Genomic DNA, 16,498 nt, shown 5'->3' on the forward strand with positions numbered 1-16,498 from the left:
GTCTTACAAACTCTAATCCTAGAATTCGGGAGGCTAAATGAAATTCACACATGAATTCAGCTTCTGCCTAAATACATGGATTTTTGACCACTGATATCACAAAGTAATTATTAAGTCACTTAAAGCTAAAAGCCAGTATGTCTGACTTCATTTTCAGTTTTGTAAATGCATGTAAAACATAATAGTGCAGTCATATATTTGGCATTAACTCTTACTAGCCACAAAAAATATGGATCAATATTGGATTTTCCAAAGTTGTCTAAGTAAGACTGGATTTATCAAAACTTGCCGGTTGCTTTCAAGTGAACACAGCATGTTGGCGGAAATGAAATGTAGTGTCTAAAAGACAGAAAATAGGCCAGTACTGTACAAAAGTAAACTTGTCAGTGAGATCAATATGAACCTACAAGTTAATGGGATATTAGAATTTCCTTACAATAAGGGGTGTGCAGGGTAGAGCCAGAATACGATTGTAGCATTTATTCACTTGTGAAAAGCAGAGGGTGTATTTTTGTATCCTTAATGAAAGGCACCGCTTTTTAATGTGGAATACTTAGATGTAAGCACAGTTTTAATTCCTGGAATATCATAGTAAATTAAATTCTGGTTCATTTGCTCAGCTTTTAGCAATATGAAAATAATAAAAACAAGGAGTAATGGATCAAACATCATAAAATTTCATAAATATCATGACGTTCTCATTAGCTTTCTCTATGTTGTGTTTCAGAGAATTTGACATTGGGGATGAAATCAGTAAAAATATTTGAAGGGCAAACAAAAACAAAAACAGAAAGAACTTTCTTGGGGCTTCCCATTGCATTTATTTAAAGTTTTAAAAAATGTACATCACTTTTGGAATACATAAAATGCCAGTGCTTTGCAACAGTTTTGTTACTGCATCTCTTGATTAAAAAATGAGAGAAGAAAAAAAAAAGGAAAAATACATTCAAAAAGCCGGCTGTCTGCTTATGCATGGGCAGTGGCTTTGGAAAGCTGCAGCCTACATTGTGTCTGTTCAGAGGCATTGCCGGGCGTCAGTCAGCTACCAGTGAGAAGTTGCACAGAAAGCACAGAGGAAGACAAAGAACAACTTGGTGGGGAGCAGGAGAGGAATGCGAAATTACGAAAAATGCCACATATGCTATTGGGGTGGGAGCTAGAATCAGGTAGACATAAGCAGGAAGACCGATGTACTTGGGAACTAGATTTATGGGAAAAGATGGAAGAAAACAAAGTGACATGTTTGGCAAGCTATAGCGTGTATGTGTGTGTGTGCCTGTGTGTGTGTCCACTTCTAATTTTCTACTTTAATTTCCAAGAGAAATGTAACAAAACTGAGGTAGAAATGAATGTGGGGACACTACAGCCCAGAAGAGTTTAAAATGAGAAGCAAAATCGCACTGACAAGAGAGGAGTCAAAAAGAAGGAGAGGGGATGTAGACGCTCTTTGTGGATATATATGTAAGTTGGTCGGTTGTGTTTTGTATTTATTTATTTAGTTATTTGTTTGATTTGGTTGCTATCTTTGCATTCTGTTAAACAGCACAGCAAGCCTACAAGCTAGATTAGTGAGTAGAATGACACCATTCCCAGCAGTTTTAAGAGAGAACTTGCAAACCACCACCTCCACTCCCACCTATGCAGTAAAATGCAGTCCTAGTTTTTAGGTACTGTGACTTTCAGGGTCCTACACAGGTTTTGTGGCTGACTGTCCTAGACGCTAACACAAACTGAGTAAGGAGCTTTCCATTAACCAGTGTAACTTTTAAGAACATTTTCACTTCATTATCAAGGAGCAATGTACGAAGAACTCTTGCAGTGACTGACATAAAGAATGACTCTGCTCTGGTTAATTCCCCATAATTAGTAAAAGAAGCTTTTTTTAAAAAAAAATCCTTCCATTTCTACTTTAAATTGTAAATATTCAGTTGTATCACACTTCACTATTTTTCTGGATACATTCAAAGTAATTTTCCTTGCTATTTTCCAATCGTTGAGGTAAACATACATTTTAATATAAAGTAACATTGAAGCCTATCCCATTACTCTCAGCAGTACATAGTGCTTTCAACACATTCCTTTGAGGTACTGTACAAATCACAATCGCTTTCCTGAGTTTTTGCAGACAAGAACATTAAAAGAAATGAACTGCAGAAATTAAGGTCCAGATTACCGTTACCCTGTTTTACCTGTTCTTAGCTTAATACCACAGAACAGACAGGATTGAGGAATACTGTTGCTCTTAAAATGGCAAAAATCTGGTTTTCTGTCATAACACAACCGTTCATCTCTTTAGTCCACTAATGTTTGAAGTTAAAGCTCTTTATATTAGCACATGCCACCAATGTAATTGTGAGGCAAACAAAAAAATAAAGCACCACTCCAGGCACTTGACAGCAACTAAATCTCGAGAACAGCAGAATGGAATCAACACACGAGGTTCATGTCCTTCCGAAGTCAACACACTTGCACCTTGCTCCTTGGTGAGTGTTGTCTAGCGTGAGCCGAACTGAGCATCCACAGATGCTCTCTGTCATCTGGGGCTTTCAAATCGGATGCTCTCATTCGATGCATTTTTTTTTCCCCTCCAAATCTACCCTGACTCTAAAGATGCAACTTAATCATCATCTTCCCCAGTACCCTTTGCAATTTAAACACTACTGGAAAGGGGCTCTATACCCTATGTAGCAGGTTTTATGTGTGTGTGCCAACATTCATTACACTTTTTAAAAGAAGTTATCACTGACTGCAACCAAACATTTTGTTCCATTCAACATACATATCAAGCTCTTTTTGAGATATGCTAGGCTGAATCTTGCAGAAAGCATTTTCAAAGTCTTGATATGTAACGGGCCTCAACTGGCTGGGCATGATGGCTGAAAGGTCTGTGGCCGGCATGGCGTGGAGGGGGCCCACTGCCGCTTCCTGACACAAATGAGCCACGTCAAGTCCAGAAAAGCCTTCTGTGCGCTGGACGAGCAGTGCAAACTCCTTTTCATTGAGACAGTAATTGTGCTGTGAGAGCAGTTGTACTATTATCTGGTGCCTCGCTGTGCTGTCAGGAAGTGGGATTAAAAGTCGTTTCATGAAGTACCTCCGAAGAGATTCATCTATTTCCTCGGGTTTACTGGTGGCACAAATTACTACGATTTGGTCCTCAGCCGAAGTTAGTACAGTGTCCAGCTGCATCAGAAATTCGGTTCTCATCCGACTGACTGGACTGTGCTCCTCACTCACTTGAGAGGAGAGAAGCAGGTCAATGTCACTGACAAAGATCACGGAGGGCTGGCGACACCTGGCCACAAGGAAAGAGGCATGGATGATTTTCTCCGCTTCTCCTAACCACTTGGCAACGAGTCCAGAACCAGCGATTTTGAAAAACGTGGCCCCCAGCTGACTAGCGATGCATCTGCCCAATAATGTTTTGCCTGTTCCTCGAGGTCCAAACAAAAGGATGCTCCGAGGTAAGGCCGTCAGTCCACTGAAGGCATCGGACCTCAGCACTGGCCATAAAACCTCCTCTTTAATGACGGCCTTGACCAGGTCCAGACCAGCAATGTCACCCCAGTCCACTGGTGGTCCTTGGGTGATGATCTCGTTGGTGACCAGGTCAAGGAGGTGCGTGTCAGTATTCTTCAGTTGCTCGTCCACAGAGTGGTTGGATGAGGTAGCTGCACGGAGCCCAGGGCCTGGCATGGGGTGAGAGAGGAGCTGCCTGTGCTCGTCCCCATGCTCACTCATCACTGGCGACGTGTACTTCCCAAAGGGTTCGCTGGATCTCGAGCCCAGTGAATTTTTAGCAGTACTGTAGGAAGGCGGGGTCAGAGCCCTACTGGACTGGCTGCTGAATTTTCTCTGCTGTTCAGAGGACATTAGCTGCTTCGTTGGCTTAAATGCCAAGGATGATGCTTCAGCACTTCTGTCAAAGCCATTCCCCCGATTTGAGTTTGAAATGCTGTTGTCGGGCATTCTGTACATAGGACTCTGTGTCGATCTCTGTTGGCCATAGCTGTAATTTCCATAACTGGAGTCCATATCGCCCTGCCCTGCCATATAGAAAGCTTTTCTTTTGAGAGAACTCGCCGAACTGTTTGTCAGGGCCGAGGGTGCGATAGGTGTCAAACCGTGACCCTGGTAGGTGTAGCCAGGAACAGTGGTAGGGGGCAGAGGGGTGGGAGCAGGAATTCCTGAAGGCAGGTATGCTGAAGGAGGAGGGGGTGCCCCCCCAGGGCTATAACCAGACCCCACCGCAGTCTGAGGGGGATAGCTAGCAGAGGGATAGCTATAACTAGAGAGGTTAGAAGTCCCATTGTAGCCTGGGACCAGGGCTGGTGGCGGAGGAGGCGGTGGTGGTGGCTGCAGGAGCCCAGAACTATGCAAAGGAGATGGATGAGGCGAAGGAAGTGCGGGTGCTGGTTGGCCACTGTACGTAGAATGCAAATAAGATCCGTTGTATCCTGGGGCATATTCCTGAGATGGGAGCCCTGCATGAAGACTAGGTACAGTGTGGCTTCCACAGGTACTACTGGAATAACTGGGTTCTGTCAGGTTGCTGGCCACCCCAGGAGAGCTCCCTATACTTGCAGAGACATCTGCTGGAGGGAGGGCTGAACTGACTCCAGCTTTGCTGGCAGTGATAACATCCGGGACACAGTTCATGGGATAAACGGCTTCTGAATTCAAGGACGGCTGCCAGGGCTCGTTTTCATTCTTCCGACCATTCACTAGTCCTGAAGGTGGGTCTGAGTAGTTGCTGAGTACAGGTCGGTCCACGGGGCCCTCCAAAATGCCAGAATACTTCTCTGCATATTTTTTTAGTAGGTTGGATGCAGTCAGAGCAGAGATGTCATCATTCGCCCAGGCATACTGATAGGTGCGCTGCAAATGACCTCTGTAGGCTTCGACTTTGTGGGCAGGAGACCGAGTGGTCGAGGTGATGTCAAAGTGCTGTTCTGGCCACTGGGCATGCTCCGGCGTCCACTGCATCTTCAAGCCTAAGGATGGGGGTGGGGGAAAGTTGTTACTTAGATACTCATCAGAACTTCTTTTGTTACCTATTATTTTCTACCAATAATATCAACATTATAAAATATTCCCCCAGTTTGTAATATCTGTCATAATCTCTACAATATGCATACTTTAAAATGGATTGAATTTCAGCCCTGTATAAAAAAAAATAAACTGAATTCAAATGAAAACTCTGTAGAAGACCTAAATTTTTTCCCATTTTTAACTCATAAGCAAATGTATTTCTGTTAAGCCTATTAAGTCACTCGCTACACACAGAGAAACACATATATATGTACACACACATTCCTGCCAAGTTAGAATTCAATCCTAGGTTCTTACAATAAAATATGCAGACATTTTAAATATCTAGCAAGTGATTGTATTAATGTGCGATATCTAGCTATTCTGTCTCTTCCACATCACAGTTTCTGTTTTATATTTTAGCCAATATAAAAATGAGACACAGCTGACAGATCACATCTAGGATACCCCTCTTATTTGGTACTGAACACCTAGTTAGCACAGTATAATGCTCCCTGCACAGAACAATATGACACAGACAGAGCAGGTCATTCCATAATCCAACTCTCATCTAAAGTGGCCCACGACAGTTTCAAATCTGTTTCGTGGAGTGCAGCAAAGCAATCTCCCAGGCAGCGCTCCATCGCTTTCATCGCACAAAGCCCACAACTCGGTATGAATTACAACTGGCTCCTTTCTGCCTCTCAGTCCTGTTGTTGAGCCCCTGAAAAAAAGATACAGGCATCACTTGTCTGCCGGTCTTCTAGCTAGCATCCTCCCTCCTTCTCTTATAATCCTTCTCTCTGCCTTAGAGCCTCCAAGCTACTAAGAGGAGAGAAGATTCTCTGTCTCTCTCTCTAGAGAGAGAGGTGAATAGGAAGATAAGATTAGAAAGAGAATAAGAGAATCTGGAGTCTCACTCTATATTTCCATGGGAAGCAGTGTGTGGCAGACACTGGAATAGTACAACTCTGTAATGGATTGCTATGGGTAATTGTAGCATCTGTTAGATTACTAACTGAAGCAAGGTGACTATGTATTCAAGTATAAAACAAGAGTATTTTCTCACTGAAAAGAAAATGCTAAGCAGTTAGAATCAGAATCATTTGAATTTTACAGTTTAAAAGAGACCTTAGAAATTACCTTCTCACACCCAAAGGGATTCATAATGCACCCTCGAGGCCTCACATGCAGTTAGTGACAGAAGAGTGCTGAACCCTGTTCTATTTCCCAGGGCCGGCTCATCCCATCCTAATCTCTGCTTCCTTGGAACACTTGCTAGTCTGGTTCAGCTGTATTAAGCAGGCCTCCTTAATCTCCTTTGTATGACCCAAAGTGAATTTTGCAAACTGTCTTGTGCCCTCTGGCAGAGATTCCTTGATAAGAAGGAGGCCTGGTCTAAATGAAGCTTCTGTGGCATCAGCTCTCCTCTGAATTTCCCAGCCTATTTTGACAGCTCCTACCCACCTCTGCTTTCTTCCTCCAAACCCTTTAGCTCTTCATTGCCTGACTGGCTTCTGACACAGCCAGCTTTGACTTACTGAGCAAATCTGAACATAGCACAGAGTTTGGTAACAGAATGGCATGTTGATTCCCTTCTGACTCCCTCTTCCTTGTTTGCAAAACCATTGCACCAGACACTGGAAGTTAATTAGCGGGATGATGCTGTGCTAATTGTGTTAATTTACAAGGTTTTAGTCAAAGAGAATCATGCCAGGGCTGGCACTGCTGTCATGCTTCCAACTTAATGATTAAAAAATACTGAAAACAAGGTAGGAAGGATTGCAGTAATTACACAATAAATGAATAAAGCAACAGGATTCATTTGCAAATATATTTTACTACAGTTGTACTCATTTGCATTTGGATTTTTTAAAAGGATCCATGTAGACATTCATTTGCAAATCACCATCTCAGTTAAATTAAGTCCGAAAGCTGCACAGCATAACTTAATCAAGCTTTACCATTTTTTTTAGTAAAAATACTAAAGGCCTTGCTACTAAAGACCTCTTGTACATGCAACAGATTCCTTCTTCACTTTCCCGCTTTTCAAAGTCTGTCTTTTAGAAACAATCTCATCAAATTGCAAAATAATAAAGTAAGATAATAAATAAATAAATTGTAAATCTGGGTGAAATGCAGCTTGTATCATTTCACTCTGAGAAACTCGGTGTGAGTTCAAGGAAGAACTAAAGTGATATTCTTAATTGTTTCTGTTTTCTCAATTGTTATTTTTTAAGGAGGAGGAAAACATACCACAAAATGGGTGAAATGATCGAAACCATACTTAAAGGGGAAAAGATGCAATTTTAATGAAGCAGCATTTCAGGAATCATACTTTCATTAAATTCAACTGGAAATTATTAAGAGCAAATCACCAGGAACCAATCGCAAGTAATCAGTATCTAAATTCTTCTAGTGTCATGGGATTTACTTCAAGCCTTATAAGAAGGAGAGAATATTAATGTGACTGTAATGGAGAGCTGTCTAAAAGACCTACAAATTCATTAGTCCTGTAAATTATTTCCAGGGAATTTCTATTAGGATTTTTTTTTTCGTTAAGACTATCAAAATACAGTGTTGAGAACATAAGAATACACATATGCTATGAGTAAGAATTTGATTAGACTGATACAGAATAAACATTTAAATAAATGTCTTGAAACAAGGTTTCAGAAAATAATTTAGGAGTCACAGGCAATGGGATTTACTACAAGTGCACCACAACACAACACCACACCAGACAACACAACACACATGTTAAAGGGCCTGGTTTCCTTTCAGTGAGCTGAGGTAAGCCATTGTTTTCATGAGTTAACACACATACATAACAAAAATGATATTAAAAATGCTCATTGTAAAAAACAAAATAACACTTCTTTAGCTTTGGATTTAGAATAATTATTAAAAACAAAACAAAACAAAAATGATGGGCAGCCTTCCGCCTGTACTGGCTTAAATTTTTTTCCTTATAAATTAACCATTTATACCAATACACATAAAGTAATCTTGGTAAGGTATAATCCCTATAAGAGACAGGAATATAAAGTTTAAATCAAGTAGGTTGGCTATTTTCACTGGGCCTTTTTGCTTAGGCTCTGGCAAAACGAATTAAATTTCATAAGATTTCTGTTTCATCAGAAATTAAGCAAAGATCCTATCAACATTATCTATTTGGAACAATTATGGGAAACACAATTGCTTTTTGATTCTCAGGCTATTTTTGGATGTGATTACCAAGATTATTGAAAGTTTATTTATTGATTCATACTAAATAACAATAACCTTAGCAGGGCTGCAAAAGGCAAGATTGAGCTTTGATTAAATAAACTTAAAGGAAGGGAATTACTCACATCCCTGAAACACAAGGACTTAGCTAGTGCTTTAAAGTCATTAGTATTGTTTAAATAGGGAAGTTAATAGTTTACCGTCTAGTTCTTACTATCAGTAGGTGCCGAGGAAGCTAGTGTTCAGGACACTGTCCTGGCCTTGCGAGCACAAAGAGCTTTCTCATCGGTGTCTTGAATTTTAATGCCAATTGAAAGTAGAACCAAACTTATTTTTGTTGTTGTTATTATTGCTCCGTTTATTGGTGGTGATATGTCTGATGTGAAATGGATGAAAAACATACTGTTAAATGTTCTTTGAACAAAAAAGCACGCTCCCTTTTACTGTATTGCTGTTATCTGTGAGTGAGAAGCAGCAGATGCCTGCCACTTAACTTGGCACCCAAATAATAAGATGGGTTTTAAAAACAGCTTTTATATGGTTTCTTTTTGAAACACGAAGAGAAAAACCTCAGAAACAATACCATCTTAAACATTATTAGAGACGTGATTCCAAAAAAAAAAAAATAACTCCCACTGCTGTTATTAATAGCTTACATAAGTACAATAAAAACTCAGAAAACAGCGAAAATTAAGAAAAAATAGTTCTTAAAGGTAATTGAAGAATTGCTCCAAAACATCAATTTTTATGTTTGATAGGATCAGATAATTATTAATACAGCTGGCAAATTTTACAATGCAATGTGTTTGTTTTAAAAAATGTGTAATTTAATAGAAAATTGCTTTTAAGATACTTTTCCATGTTACACAAGAACGGCAGGTTCTACAGTAGAAAGCCGGAGCATTTTGTTGTTTTATTGTTATAGGATTAATTTATGTGTGTACAAATGAACAAGTCTATATTTCCCATAAAACTGGGCAGTTTGCATAACATTTTCCATTGTTATCCTTACGACCATTTCATAACTTATCTTTAATTACTAAACAGTTGCTGCCTCCTCGCTTTACTTCCTACATTTTCACAATTTTGAAATGAAACAACTGGAAACAATTGTGGCACCCTTCACAGCTCTGTCTCAGCTTCCAAATTATCAAGAAGCTCTCGTATAGGAAAATGAAGGATATAAAAACAACTTTCTGAATGGGAGGAAACTGAAATAAAAGACTAAGCCTGCTAGAATCTATTTTTAGCACACATTCCTGGAAATATTAATCTAAGGCACTCACTACTCCACCCCCACCCGTAACACACACATGCTATTCAGCAGTTCATCAGGTCTAAAAAAGCTGTTCTCCTCTACCAGGTTCCCATGGGGTAATTCTGCCTGCTAGGGACTCTGCCTTCATTTGTCGGGTGTTCTCAGACTTCCTAAGGGCAGGGACCCGAGGCAAACACCTGCAGGCACAGGGCTGGCTGCTCTAGGATGGCTGCACAGCACTCTCACAGGCCTGCAACGTCACTGCACTCATTGCACTCACTCCTTTGGGTTACTGCACCTCTCAAGCTTTCATTAGTATTTTTTATAATATATTTCAAAATATATAGTACCATATTTACCATGGTTTCTCTCTAGAAAACAATTACTACTAGGGTGACTATAACAAGTAATTACAGTTTCCAGCCCCCTCAGCCTACCAGTGCAGCAGATTCATCATCTCATAGGTGGGACATGGCAGAACACACACAGCTTTAACATTTCAATTAGAGGGGAGCAAATTCATTGGCTAAAAATATAGGTTCATGCAGTGATGAGCCTTCTGAGAGGGCTTACAAACTTCCTGGTACTGAAAACTGGTGCCTTGCAATACCTGCTGACCATTATTCTTCAAGGGGGAGTGATGACCAAATGAAATGTCTGAGCAGACTCTGCAGCAGTCTACTTTTTAAAAAATATATATATTTTTTATTTATTTCAGAGAGTAAGGGAGAGGAAGAAAGAGACAGAAACATTGATGATGAGAAAGAATTATTGATTGGCTGCCTTCTGCATGCCCCACACTGGGGATCGAGCCTGCAACCCGGGCATGTGTCCTGACAGGTATCAAACCATGACCTCCTGGTTCATAGGTCGATGCTCAACCATTGAGTCACACTGGCTGGGCTGCATCAGTCTTCTTTTGTGTACTGACCTTCATAAACCAAGAGGCCAACACACTTGATCTGAACTAAACCATTTGAACGAAAAACTTCCCCAGTCCATTTCCTGATCATTCCTAGCCTGAAAATGTGATGTCTTATCAGAAAGTAATAGTAAGGCAAAAGTGAAGGGAAGAAACACATGAATTACATATTCTCTTTAATACATTTAATTTGGTTCCATCTTCAGAACACTAAAATTAGAAGTCCTTTATAAAATGAATTTGATGTAGGAACTGTTCATTTAGTCAACAAACTGAGGTCGCACTACGTGTGAAGGTCAACAAACTGAGGGCCCACTATGTGTAAACCTTTGTGATTCAATTCTAAGAATTTAAATCAGGGGGAATCAGTTTACCAGGCAATGAAACTTTTCCAGCTTTCTATCTTCTTTATAATTTTACATTCACTCATATGTGGAATCCAATAAAGTAAGTAACAAGCAAAACAGAGACAAACTCATAGATAGAGAGCAGGCTGTAGGCTGTCAGAGGGGTAGGGAAGCTGGGTGAGAGGGTGTTGGGATCGAGCAAAAAAGAAAAATAAAGGGAAAAAAACCTCATGGACAAGGACAACAGAATGGTGATTTCTGGGAGGTGGAGGTGGGAGGCAGAGGAGGGTAGGGGGGAATAAAGGGTGAAGGAAGTAGATTTGACTTAGGGAGGTGAACACACAATACAGATGATGGGTTTTGGAAATGTACACCTGAAACCTGTATAATTTTTCTAACCAGTGTCACCCCAATACATTCAATAACAATTTACATTCTAAATTCTCTAAAATTAGAGTCTTTGATTTTAAAGATTAAGGGAACTTTAAAGTGACCTAGTCCCCAATCCAAACAGCCCCGGTTACCATGTGGTAACGTCACTTACTATGGTGTTCTGTGGGGTTGAATACTATTTTGTCTGACACAGTTTTATTTGGAGGCTGTTGCTAGATTGTTAGGATAGAAAGAAACTGGAGATAACATAAAGAAGGTTCTAGAGTTGTGTTTGACAAGTGAATATCAGAAGCTTGAGAACCAGATTACTGGCTTTGCTCATCCCATCATGTATTTGTTCTAATCTTGGTGAAGTCAAGCATATCACACTCAGCTATGAAAATGTGGATGGCAGTGGTATAATATGCTACTGGACTGTTAAGATTACCTTAAGTAATACTTGGGAAAATATTTTGCAACTGTGTACAAATACTTTTGTTATTCTTTTATTTTGAAAAAAAAGCAAGAGGTGCATTAAAAACAAAACTGACTAGACAGAAAAAAGTAAAATCACTCCTAGAATTTATAAATCACTTTTTCTTTAATGCCAGGACATCTACTGAGAAGGAAATTTTCCAGTGGGAATCTTGGTTATAAAAATGGTATAAAAATTCTTTAATACTCAGCAAAACACAGAGCATGATCTCCTTAATCAAAAAGGTGTCAAAAATTCAAAAATTTTTCATAGCATTTTATTTTTAATGTTATTTTTGACTCAATGTTGTAGAGACCACAGCTAAGGAACAAAATACTTAGAGGTTTAAAACCAGTTAAGAATGATCTCAAAACTCAACAGTCTCAAAATAAGATGTTCTAATTATATAGCAAGGCTGTCAAATGGTTTTTCTCTTTAAATCACACTTTCACACCTCAAGACTCCAAATTATAATACATTTTGCAGCAAATTACTTTCTCCCCCCATTCCATCTTATTTGCATAAAACAATCCCTTTTAACAATCATGAAGGCATTTCTGGCTAAATGGTCCTTAGTAAATATAGTTCAAATACCTCACCCTCTAACAGAAAAATTGCCACCTGACAGTCTGTGGGCAGCCTGTAGCCTGCAGCCGGCAGCCATGTTTTGTTTGGCCAGCACAGGGTTTTGCAATCAGCCAACTTTATATAAAAGAATTCTTCTATTTCCCTTTTGTTCAAGTTGAATGATCTTATAATACCAGAACTCATTCTTGCCGGGCAACAGTTGGCTGGATCTGATGACCATCTGCCCACTTTGGACATGGCATGCCATCCAGCTTGTCATGGCGCCCCCTCTTCCCTATTACAACATCAAGGTATTTTTACCATATTTACTGGTCATGTAAGCAATTGAATTTATGATTTCACTATGAAGCTTAAAGCTCTGGCTTATAACTTAATTATATTTTCTTAAAAAGTACTAGTGCTCTTAATCTTTTTTTTTTAAAGTAGTCCCTTTAGAACAAAATGTTTCCAAATACTATTCATTAAATGTATTCCTGCCCTCTTAATCTGGGCACTGATAAAATAATTGATACTTTTCTTGTTGACTGAGTCTCATTGATACAATAGTATGATGAATAATGATTAAAAACAAAACACTGGTTTCCAGATTGCTGTTATTTCAGTCTGTTCCCCTTGGTTGTGATGCGTCAGATACTTCTCCTAGCTATTTTCCTGTGTCAGTCCATGCCATCCCTAATGTTCCTTTGAATCTGCCAGAGGTTCTGATACCAAAACCAAAGCTTCATTTAACAGCCAGTCATGAGCTTTGGTATAACTCTTGAGGGCCTGCTTAAATGACTACAAAGTTATACTTCTTATTTCTTATAGAAAGCTGTTGGGTGGATGGTATCTGGAAGATCAACTGATCTTTGGGCTTAGGCAGAGCCTGTATTCAGTGTTACAGGCACCATGACTTGGACACGAATGGTATATACCCTGTCCTTCAACTAACTTTGTGGGTAGCTTATGATCTGAATTAGTTTCCCTAAAAGTCATTAAATTTTATTCACAGCAACAAAATATTTACTCACCAAAACGTGACCAAATATAAAAAATGATTATTTTGCCAACATTTCATCATACTGAGGATGAAACTTGGTATGCATTTTAAATATTAAAATCATTTTTAATTTTTTTATTTAAAATTTTTATTGTTGAAAATATTACTTATGTCCCCCATTGACCCCTTCTAGCCCACTCCACCCTCCACCCCGCCCCCTACCTTCACCACCTTATTATCTGTGTCCATGGATTATGCATGTATGCATACAAGTTCTTTGGTTGATCTCTTCCCATCCACTCACCCACCCGTGCCTTCCCTCTAAGATTCAACTGTCTGTTCCATGCTTCTGTGTCTCTGAATCTATTTTGTTCATTAGATCCCACATATGAGTGAGATCATATGATACTTGTCCTCCTCGGACTGGCTTATTTTGCTTAGCATATTCCTCTCCAAGTCCCTTCATGCTATCTCAAAGGGTAAGAGATCCTTCTTTTTTACTGCTGCATAGTATTCCATGATATAAATGTACCACAGCTTTTTTATCCACTCATCTACTGCTGGGCACTTGGGCTATTTCCAGACCTTAGCTATTGTAAATTGTGCTGCTAAGAACATGGGGGTGCATACATTCTTTCTGATTGGTGTTTTGGGTTTCTTAGGATATATTCCTAAAAGTGGGATCACTGGGCCAAATGACAGTTCCATATTTAATATTTTGAGGAAACTCCATACTGTTTTCCATAATGGCTGCACCAGTCTGCATTCCCACCAGCAGCTTACTAGGGTTTCCTTTTCTCCACATTCTAGCCAACACTTGTCCTTTGTTGATTTGTTGATGATAGCCATTCTGACAGGTACCATTACTAATACCTCACTGTCCTTTTAATTTGTATCTCTCTGATGATCAGTGACTCCATTACTAATATCTCACTGTCATTTTAATTTGCATCTCTCTGATGATCAGTGACTACATACAAGACATAAAGAAGATGGTTTGCATTTGTGAGGCTGAATGCATAAGCACTTATGCAAAGCAAATTACACTGATGAAGGAAATAACACTTTTCATCCACCTGAACTTACATTCAATATATAATCAGGATAGCTTGTCTATCACTTAAAGCAACCCAGGAAATCAAAATCCTAATTCAAATAACTTTTTTTCTGTAGGCAGTCTTAAAATTTCCAATGCTTAAATCAAACTATTTAAGTGAACATATAATTATGCTCATATAAAAATCTCTACATTTTAAAATTATAATTTAAATTGATGTTGTTGTTTTTGACAGAAAGTAGGTTTTACAAAAGTTTATGTGTAAATATTTTAATAATAATCTAAATCAAGTAAAAACAGTGTCCAAAAGTCTGTGTATATCCTAACATAATCAATTCAAAAGAGTACACAACTATGCATATACATGCAACTTAAAATATACAAGTGATTCATACCCAGAACTTAGTATTTAGTGTTAGATGTCATCAACTGTAACAAGGGAGAAGATTTGAGAGTTTGTAGGTAAGAGGACTGGTTGTCCCATGTTAAGTCAAATGTTACTTTGTTTAAGGTACCTATGAGAATTATTTTAAACAATTTATATTAAGCTTAAATAGTGCTTGGTAGTTAACCTTTAAAGTTGTTACTTTATGGCCTTTCATTTCTCATGCCAGTCTTCCCTTTGTCTTTATATGTTTTCAATCCATTAAGGCCATCTATCCTTTCCCCCAGTTACTTTTGTCACACAAAGATCATCAGGACACGCCACATGTGTCCATAGGGACTGCCATTACTAATAAATATGTATGTTCTGTGTCACAACAGAGCACTCCCCTTGTTCTGCAGTATCAACCCTCTTATGTGTGTAAATAACAGGTGAGCTGTAGCATGTGGGGATAAATGGGGTTAACTCAACCTGAAAGCCATAAGCTAGATTCAGAGTACAGTGGGGCCTTGACTTACGAGTTTAATTCATTCTGAGACCGAGCTCCTTAAGGAGCTCGTTAAGCTCATTAACTCAAATTACTCTATCAACTCAATGCAAAAAATCCGAGAGACCGCTGGTATCTCAAAAAACTCGTTAGTCGGGACACTCGTAAGTCAAGGCCCCACTGTATCTGGCCTGTATGATTGATCCAGAAAGAGAAATCCAAAATGTCAAAAGTATTGTGCATTTTCCATGTGTTTTGAATCTTTATTTTTAAAAAGGACTCTGCTGAGATAACATTACCATCGTCTTATAGTTTGAGGTTATTCCAGTTGAGTCTCGAGATACAGTTGTGCCATATAAAATACATTTGCACTTTTAATTAACATAACCCAGGCATAGTACCAATCTTGAATTATAAGATGGCTGGTTAATTTCCTCATTCACAATCTTAAAATATTATGTTAATCATTATGAGTACATATTGCTATTTGTAAATAGTTATTTTTGAGTGTGTGTATTCTACTCCAAGTATATAAATACAAAGCTCAATCTAGTTATATTTAAACTGAACTATATTCATTTTTGCCCAACACGTCATGCTGACATGGGTCAATAAACAAGGTCATGCCAAGCCCCATGACCTTGTGTAAGATGGAATTTGCATTCATTCTTTTTTTTTCTTTCTGTGCTCCTCTAGAACCTGACTCAAAAAAGTCAGTTTATATAAAACAAAATAGGTAACTGGGGATGCTGATTTAAGATTGAGGACTACCTCATATAACTAGACAAAGGAATAATAATACTATTTACATATCAGAATAAAACTCTTCAACAATTTCCCTTAAAACGTCTTTGCTTAAGGTGACTCTAAAGTGTGCAAAGCCCAGGCAAAATTTGTTTAGATTACTTATGCATTTTTTTCTTTTTGGCAATCTGTGCATTAATTTTTAATGCAATAGCAAAATAGTGTCTTGGACTTTGATAAAAAATATTCTATAGTCAGGGCTGGGTGACATAGTGCATTAATTCAGTGTCCTTCACTCCTGAGAACTGTGTATAATGTAGTCCAGCCTGAAGAAAATAACTTTGATCTGAAGGCAATGGAAAAAGCTACATATGAAATGAGTTTTGCGTTGGTAGGTTTTGCGTTGTTTCTTCCATGCAAGACGACATATGAAGATAAACTGCTTTAGAATACAATCAGCATGGTCCAGGAAGGAACGTGAAGAGCTCTGTGTGTCAGCAGTAGTTTCCTCACCTCTCCATTCTCTCCCCATCTGGCCCCATTCCATGGTCTGGTGAAATGAACCTCAGCAGCTCCTATAATTGGGATGCTCTAATTTCCAGATAAACAGAACGTTGTTAAAGTG

General features: G+C 38.9%; 1 protein-coding gene across 1 annotated transcript in view; it reads right to left on the reverse strand.

Moving 5' to 3' along the window:
* FIGN (fidgetin) overlaps positions 1 to 16,498 on the reverse strand; it is a 125,861-nt gene that overhangs the window by 4,086 nt on the left and 105,277 nt on the right. Inside the window, 1 exon segment of the mRNA XM_005859382.2 lies at positions 1 to 4,994. This exon segment is cut by the window's left edge and continues 4,086 nt beyond it. Within this exon segment, the coding sequence (XP_005859444.2) occupies positions 2,740 to 4,994 (2,255 nt within the window). The 3' untranslated portion in view covers positions 1 to 2,739.

The sequence above is a fragment of the Myotis brandtii genome, unplaced genomic scaffold (assembly GCF_000412655.1).
Source record: "Myotis brandtii unplaced genomic scaffold, ASM41265v1 scaffold125, whole genome shotgun sequence".
NCBI classification, from domain to species: domain Eukaryota; kingdom Metazoa; phylum Chordata; class Mammalia; order Chiroptera; family Vespertilionidae; genus Myotis; species Myotis brandtii.